Source organism: Anarrhichthys ocellatus, unplaced genomic scaffold, assembly GCF_004355925.1.
Source record: "Anarrhichthys ocellatus isolate YVR2014 unplaced genomic scaffold, GSC_Weel_1.0 scaffold42, whole genome shotgun sequence".
Classification (NCBI taxonomy): Eukaryota; Metazoa; Chordata; class Actinopteri; order Perciformes; family Anarhichadidae; genus Anarrhichthys; species Anarrhichthys ocellatus.
In genome coordinates, this window is record NW_022280072.1 from 1,457,817 (window position 1) to 1,466,355 (window position 8,539).

General features: G+C 43.1%; 2 protein-coding genes across 2 annotated transcripts in view; both read left to right on the forward strand.

Moving 5' to 3' along the window:
- The window catches only part of fam20b (FAM20B glycosaminoglycan xylosylkinase), an 11,295-nt gene extending 3,577 nt beyond the window's left edge, over positions 1–7,718 (forward strand). The window contains exons 6-9 of the mRNA XM_031868499.1: positions 1,603–1,774; positions 3,113–3,304; positions 4,782–4,841; positions 4,931–7,718. Coding sequence (XP_031724359.1) covers positions 1,603–1,774; positions 3,113–3,304; positions 4,782–4,841; positions 4,931–5,162 — 656 coding nt within the window. The 3' untranslated portion in view covers positions 5,163–7,718. The remainder of the gene's footprint in view (positions 1–1,602; positions 1,775–3,112; positions 3,305–4,781; positions 4,842–4,930) is intronic.
- LOC116394885 (uncharacterized) overlaps positions 6,387–8,539 on the forward strand; it is a 6,671-nt gene continuing 4,518 nt past the window's right edge. The window contains exon 1 of the mRNA XM_031868251.1: positions 6,387–6,528. Coding sequence (XP_031724111.1) covers positions 6,387–6,528 — 142 coding nt within the window. The remainder of the gene's footprint in view (positions 6,529–8,539) is intronic.

Below are 8,539 nucleotides of genomic sequence, written 5' to 3' on the forward strand. Positions count from 1 at the left end.
ATATATATATATATATATATATATATATATATATATATATATGAGCAGAACAAAGTAAGAACCAGGATTATTCTGTCAGTTAAAGCCAGCGTTCTGTGATCAGATCAAGACATCAAACACACACCACCATCAACACTGATTCACAGTGTGGAAAACAAAATCTGTAGCCAGAACTGAGATGATCTGCGGCAACAGAAGCAGTGGACATTACAAATATACCATAGGAAATAAAATGTTAGAGCAAAAGAATGAACCAAAACCCCGGGACAAAACAAAGCTGAAGGGAACTTTTGTGAGCATGTTGCAGGTGAACGGTGAGCTCAGACACAAGTAGAGATGAAGTCAGTACTCTGAACATCTGCTCTGAGTGTGATCAGCTGTTTGTGGGTTCAGGTGTGAGTATATTAAACTCCGTCTGCATCATATTTGTTACTTGGTTTGTGCACGTGACCTCAAAAAGATGAGATGCTGCTTAAATAGCTTCAGATTGGAGGTCTGTCCCTGTTGTGTTTTTAGTATGGGTGATTTCTCAGTGTCTTTCTCTCTGATTTCATTATATAAGTGACATTTTAAAGACAAGAAAAAATGGTGTAATTGGGACTTCCTACCTCCTTACTTCATACTCTACCTCCTTACTTCATACTCTACCTCCTTACTTCAGTGTTAATTTCAAAAAACTGTTTCATCCAACATATCAAAAAAGACGAGACTAAAATGTAGTTTAGAATCTCTCTTTACTTTCGTCACCTTCTAGCTTCTCGGTCACTCTCGCTCTTTTAAAAACACGTCGTTCTTCCTCTGTCATCAGCTGTGTCACGATAATGCATAAAGATGTAGCTACGCAGCATTCTTAGTCATTCAACTTGTATTCATCAGATAATCATAAGATAGGATCTTATGAGACATTTATTATTATTTTTAAACATTCACATTTTCCAAACTGTACTTTCTCACAGGACGTGAATATTGCACAGCAGAAAAGCGATGTCACTTTGTTTTCCCTGAGCTTTGCACCTCATAAATAGGCATCGACCAATCACATTGTGTGGAGCGAACATATTCAAAACGTACACTATTCTACTATCTACTCTCCTTAGGCCGGACCAAGATAGCAAACTTTATTGCTCCTTTCAACCTTGACAAAGGCAGCGCACACCAGACCCACTCCTTCTGTCCTGACCTTTCACAATAAGAGTCTCAGACATTTAAAGTACACTGCTGTTTACCGGAGATAACTCAAATTCACTCGGAGCATTTTGCTAAAAGGAAACTCACTAAAACATGTTACGGTAGCTCAGACAGACTGCCAGATGCTGCTCTGGGTCAATAGGATCCTGTTGGTCTTCCGCCTGCACAAATCTATTTTTAACCTTTTATTGAAAAGGTGACGCAAATTTCCATCGCTGTTGGTATAAATAGTTTTGATGCAAAATATTTGCAGCAGAGTATTTTGCTTTTAGGTGTCGTTAATGCTTCACGCCCCCAACTTAACCTATGAAGGTTAAAAATGACTAAAATGAGACTAAAATAGCTGTCAACGTTAACGCTGCCTCACGGTGCAACGTTTAGATTCATATTCATGGGCACCTCTTCTCTCTCCAGGTAACAACACGTGTTTCTATGGAAAGTGTTATTACTGTCGGGAGAGCGAGCCGGCGTGTGCGGAGGGAGAGATCATGGAGGGCTCGTTAACCCTTTGGCTGCCGGACGTCTGGCCGCTGCAGAAACACAGACACCCCTGGGGACGCACCTACCGAGAGGGGAAGCTGGCCAGGTGGGTGTGCCAAAATCAGGAAAAACCTGAATTATTGTTATTGATCTTCAGAAGGAAGGAAAATAGAACTGACCGTCAACAGCGTTCTATAGTGGTGGTATTTTAGGTCCACCTGTACTTTCCTAACTTCAAAGGGCAATGACTCTCGCCTTTGTTCTGAGAAAAGCTTCCTGTGGCGGAGGACGAGTGAGGGTGAGGGTGCAGCCTGCTTTGATCACTTATCTTATGGTTCTGCTGCCCACAGGTTCTGTGAATGATGGCTAAGTGTCGATACAGCAGGGGACCATCAGCATGTTATATTGACATCAAAGAGAATTTCAGATAAGATAATCCTTTATTAGTCCCGCAGCGGGGAAATTCACAGGATTTTTGCAAATTCTTGACGATTCCCACCCACTGCTCGGTCGTTGAACATCGAGCAAAAGCGGACTTTACAGAATAGCTGACGAGTGGATTTTGACAGAATTTGACTTGAATGCTGGTTCAGCTTCTTGTCGACCTGCCGAACAACCTCGCTGAGCTCAGCAGCTCATAACCTCCTCAGACCTTCTCTGTTGATCAAAATGCAGAAATGTAGGATTATGTAAGATCACAAAAATATGCAAGACACACACACTGTTGAGGTCGGACATTGATGAGAACGTGATATTAAAATGAATAAATTAGAGCTTTAATTCTGTGGAATAAAATCCACAATCTTATCACAATTGTTTTTCATAATTTCTTTGAAACTATTTTGGAAGTTTTTGAATAGTGCAACCAAATGATTCCCTATTTTAAAAAGACAGCCCTACAAGGTAACAATCACACCGAATCCTGTTCTCAAATGTAACACTTTAACTATTTACCAGTTACTCTACAGCACTTATTCTAGTAGAAAATACGTCACTTTTAAAGCTGGTTCGCCTTTTACTCTTTATTTCGTTCCTCCAAAACAGAGGTGAAGATCACCAGGAGTTGTGTTTTTACCGTTCAACATCCCGACTCGCTGCTTAGGATTTGTATATAGCAGCGGCGCTAAACATTTCAAGATTCAAGATGTTTGTTTCCACTGCGGGTTGTGCAAGTACGATCATGTGAAATGCTTTTTCTGGGAGGTTCCATAAAAGAAAGAATATAAAAAGACATAGTATATGTATTGCATTATATTCTAACAAAATAGAAGCGGTGCTGCTGCTCTGAATGCAGGGAGACTGGAGCCATGGAGCGTTAAACGATGCTCCGGATCTCTCTGTGAAGGCAGATCATTTGAGTCAGACTATCGTCGTATCGGTAACCTTTAGGTTGGAGGTTGTAGTGATGAAGATAACGGTGTGTGTATGTGTCATCGTCATCCAGGTGGGAGTACGACGAGAGTTACTGCGAGGCGGTGAAGAAGATGCCTCCGTACGACGCCGGGCCGAGGCTGCTGGACGTCATCGACACGGCCATCTTTGATTACCTCATCGGGAACGCCGATCGGCATCACTACGAGAGCTTCCAGGATGACGGCGGCGCCAGCATGCTCATCCTGCTCGACAACGCAAAGAGGCGAGTGTTCATGTGAAGGATTCTAACCAAACAGCTGCTGTCCAAAGCAAGAGACGACCATAAGAATCGCCATTTCAACTAGAACCCCTGATCTCAGTGCTGTGATTACAGTAAAACACCCGGTAGTTGGTGTTAATACGTAGGCAGGTTTTGTTCATTACTGATGTCTCTTAGCAGCCGGGTTTCATCACTCCCCCTCTTCCTCTTGGTCCAGACTACAGAGACTCTGTGTTATTTTATAACCTTTATAAGTATGAGATGAACTCTGTCTGCTCCCTTTGTGCCGTAAGTCATCACCTTCCCTGCAGGTCGCGACCTGGTGGCAGAGTGAAAGTGATGCTTTTAGAGAACCAATCCAAATGTCAGCGGTGTCATCACACTGCAGTCAGTACATTATGCAATCAACGTTGACTTCATACGAGTCAGCAAAAAAAAACAGCCACGTGGGTACAGAAGTACTGTCTGAATCCCTGTCTCACACTAAATGAAATGATTTAGATTTACTTTCAGCATTAACATGAACAGCAGTTGGCTTACGGGGAAATCGTGCACTTTTTCTGCACATTTCAACCAACATGTCTTTGCACATCAACAACAGAACAACCACAAAGTTCAGCTTTTCATCTTTTACATGAAGTCTTATTTTCATTTTCAATTGCAGTTTATTTTGACATTTTCCCGCATGCCCACCTCTTGATTTATCGGCACTGAAACTGCTGACTCATGTTGAACCGCCGCTTCCATGAAGTGAGGACGTCGAGTCTTTATTCCCTCTTTGTTCTTATCTTCTAAAACCAAAAATAACTTCAAACCGGGGAAAATGTTCCGCTTCACATGGAAACATTTTTTCAAGAATGCATCACAGTTGGCGGATAATCAAAGAAGCCTGTTTCTTGGCATGATAATAATCATACATTGAAAAAAAAATGTAATATCTGTTTCTGTAAAAAAAAAATGTTTACCAACCGTTGGAAACGCAACATGACGGGAGCATCGCTGAAAGAGAAGAACCCTGAACCTCAGTGTGTGAAGATATACGGATTCATTCATCGTTACTGTTATCAACAGTTCTCAGGACTGTACTTGTTACACTTAAAGACCCAAATAACTTATTGATGCTTAATAGTAATCATGTGTTGTTGTTTTCCCAAAGTCCGTTTGAAAGGTGGTTGATGTGTTTTTACCAGATGCTGTGGTCCTAGTGTTAACCCTGAAGGCTCCTCAGAGGAGCTCACGAGATAACAGGGAAGCTGCTGTCGTAGCAGACACAGAGCCCAGACAGATGAGCTCTGTGGTTGGCTGAGTGGAGCGTGTCGTAGCATTAGAAAGAGTGTTTTACAGAGTGTGTGGAGTGTGGCTAATGCATTTTGATGGATTCTCCTAGCCGCAGTGCAGACAGACCTCTGGCTCCAGATGCCTTACTTACGTTTTTTTTTTTTTTTGTAATTTTGTTTCATCATGTTTTTTTCTTCTGCAGCTTTGGGAACGCGGCTCTGGATGAGCGAAGTATCCTCGCACCACTCTATCAGTGCTGCATGTGAGTACTCGGGAAAGGCTCAAATCTCAATTCTTGATTTTTATGACCTGCCTCTTTCTCACATGACATCTCTCACTTTGCCCCGTCAGGGTCCGCGTGTCCACGTGGAACAGGCTGAACCTGCTGAGGAGCGGCGCTCTGAGTTCAGCCATGCGACAGGCGCTGGCGTTCGACCCCATCCAGCCGGTCCTAGCTGAGCCGCACCTCGCGGCCCTGGACAGGCGTCTGTCTGGAGTCGTAGCCACTGTGAAGCAGTGCATGGAGGCGCAGGGCCCCGACAACACTCTGATAGAGGACCGCATGAACCTCCCTCACCCCTAGAGACAAGGGCCAGGACTTTAACACCAGGGCCCTCCTCTCTTCTCCAGGCCCGCGAGGTAAAGAGATGCAGAGGGAGTAAAAGGATCGACAGGGTGGAACAAAAACTGTGTATTTCTCTCCCCCCTCCACCCCCTGGGCCCCTGTCACTCTGTTAAGACTTGAGTGGACACCTATATAAACTTCTCAGGACTGCTGTACACGATAGGACGGTATCTGCTGTAAGAACGTCTCCCTCGTCTCCTCCTGGTTGTGCCAAATTCTCCGTCCCAGTCCGGCTTCTCCTCCAACTGAGGAGGAAGGATGGAGCTCGGAGAGAAGTAGACACTCAAGGAGGGAAGGCGACAAGGAGCCACCGACGGCTCGATGGAAGACGCAGTATGGCCGCGTTGGCGGCCGCGTTGGCAGCTGTTTGGCGCTCACAGTCCAAGAAACTGAAGAGTAGATTCCTGTTGAAGGAAAGTCAGGAAATTAAATCCATTGGACATCGGTAAAATGTTTGTTTGTTTTCCTCGAATTGAAAATGAACTTTAATCGTAAGGAAAGGAGAATCAACTCGGCTCTTCCTCCTTCATTGTGTATATATTTAACTAAGTAGTGACGTAGAATTGAGACAAAAGAATATACATTTGTGGATGATAATATTAAATGAACTCAAGTGGGTGGGTGAGGGTGTGTGTGTGGGGGTGTGTGTGTGTGTGTGTGTGTGTGTGGGTGTATGAAACAGTGTCATATTGTGCCGTAAATGAGAAAAGCTACTGACATGACGGACTTGAGGTGAGGGCACACAGTGCGTGGGTTCATCTTCAGCATTAAACTATGATCTATTTAATTGTGCTTCTCTCTCTGTCATCTCTTTCCCCCCCCGTGGTCACCGCTGAAGAGCACGACGTCTGTAATGAAGTGTTGATGCAGTCACTGCTACTATGAACAGAAACACATTTGATTTAAGGTGCTGCGTCATTGGAAGGGACTTTCACTTTAGCTGCTCAGATATTTTTATTTTAGTCATACTGGTCCTGAGATACGTTACAGCTCAGATCTGGAACACACTGGTTATGGTTGACATTTAATTTAGAATAAATAGATTTCTTTCCTCGTCTCACTTTCTGTAACGTTTGCTTTATCCACATTTTAATCACCTCTTGTGCCCTAAATTTAGTTCAAATCTGAGGCTCCAGTAACTCCTTTTAGTGACATTAGTCACAGATGTGATTACAGGCGGTCATGTCTGAGGACGACCTGATCGATGGGCCACAGATCGCCATCGGTCGATATTCGTTTTCAACCGCTTTCATCGTTGTGCATGTTCTGCGTCAGCTGATCGACCGAGAGTTTCCCATCGTGTCTCTAGAACCCACTGAGAGCAGTCTGATAATGAGACCAATCAACATCTGTGTGAAAGGGACAACACATACATACACACACACTAGACACGGTTGCGTTACACGTCACGCCAGCATGATGTCATCTTGAATCTCAACTGAAGCAGCGTTATGCCGGCTTTGTTTGCTCTAGTGTAACAAAACAAAGTCCTCTTCTCTTTTATAAAACCGGCTTATGTTAATACTTAACATACAATGTTGTTAAGAATAGTTTAATGAATAAATAATGCTACACGATAAATAGAAGGCTTCAAACTTGTTGCCATTATCTGATTTCTATCAAATCGTGTGCGTTTAAGCGTCTCACTGTCTGATTTCTTGCTGTATTTTTGACTGGTTTCATAAATGTCATCTGGAGCTTTAGTGTCGGAGACTTTGGACGCAGACTTTGAAAATAGAAGTGTGTGTGGGGTGGGGTTAAGTCGTGGTTCGCACACCTGAGTCAGCAGCAACATCCAGCTGTCTCGGGCTCTGAGCTACCGGTGCTGTACAGACTGTAGGAGCAGCTGGCTGCAAGCAGACCAAACATGTCTGAATGTTATCCTCTTATCAACATTTAACCATAATTACGGTTGTGTGCGTTTTTATTTTTTACTTTTATCACATCCTCTTTGGGTTTTGTAACAAAGGATGTGTGTGGGCTGCTGCTAACACTTCTTCTTCCACAAACTCAAATCACTCCTTGTCCTTTTTCTGTCAGTTGAATTTTAAATCCCCAGCCTGTCCAAAAACACCAAAAGAAAACCTCCCCCCCCACTGAATCCAACAACCCCGGTTTTCCTTGAATCAATATGTTGTGTCCTGTGAACATATCTAAATGTACAATACTTCTTCTGCTGATGGATTTCCCCATTTCAGCTTGTACTCCTGTTACAGATCATCTTTCACCACAAGAGTATCCTCCTCACTTGACATTTACTTCATCTAGTTTGTCAGCCCTGGCGTTGGTGGTGTTACGGCTATAAAGTGTCTAATCTTAATCTCTGATTTGAGTGATCTTAGTTGTTTTTGCTTCACCCACAGAAGGGAAACTTAATTGTGAAACCGCAGGTGCAGGTCCCCCCCTTTCCCACAAGCCTGCTCGTCTTGCAGTCGCATCCAGCCTCTCTCTGTTTATGTGAGCAACAAGCCAGAGGATGTAGGACACCTGTTTCGTTTGGGCTCAGCAGGTGTTTTACTTGAGACACCTACCAAAACATTGAAACTTTGGTGAAAACCACAGATGTGATCATGTCGGGACATGTCAGAGTAAATGCTAAATGTGCCTCGTCACACTTTAGTTTCCTCATATCTTTTATATTGTGTTAACACTCACCTAATTATTACTTTTGTCTGTTTGTAGCTGCCATCATGTAAATAAAACATTCAGCGTTTACATCTGACTTTTTCCCCTTCCCTTTGATCTCTAAATATGTTTTGCTTGTTATGTTTCATAAGTTCCCGAGTCGCCTGGGGTCAACAAAGTGGACCAATTATACCACAAGATAACTTGTAATTAATTATGCGTACCACAAACACCAGATGTCCCTCGAGGATAATTCATGCATGTAAAGTCTTTGTAAACTCACCACTGATTATGACAGACGCTGCAGAAGTCCCAACACCTATTACAGGAATATCAACATTCCTGGAATCAAAATATGTTTGTGTGGGAGATGAAGATGAAGTGAGATGACAGTTGACTATCTACAAGTATCGCCAACAAGCTCTTTAAAGTGAGGCAAAGACACTGGTGCTCCGAAATATGAATAGATTTCACACCGATATGGCCCGACTGAAATCACCAGATTTCTTTGTGGGGAAAAAAAAGTCTACTTTCACAGAGCTCGACTCACATTGATGAGCACGTCTTGCAGCAATTTGATTATTAAACGTGAAACTACCCACACAGATGACACAAGTAATACGCTGATGTAAAGCCGAAACACAAGTAATACGCTGATGTAAAGCCGAAACACAAGTAATACGCTGATGTAAAGCCGAAACACAAGTAAT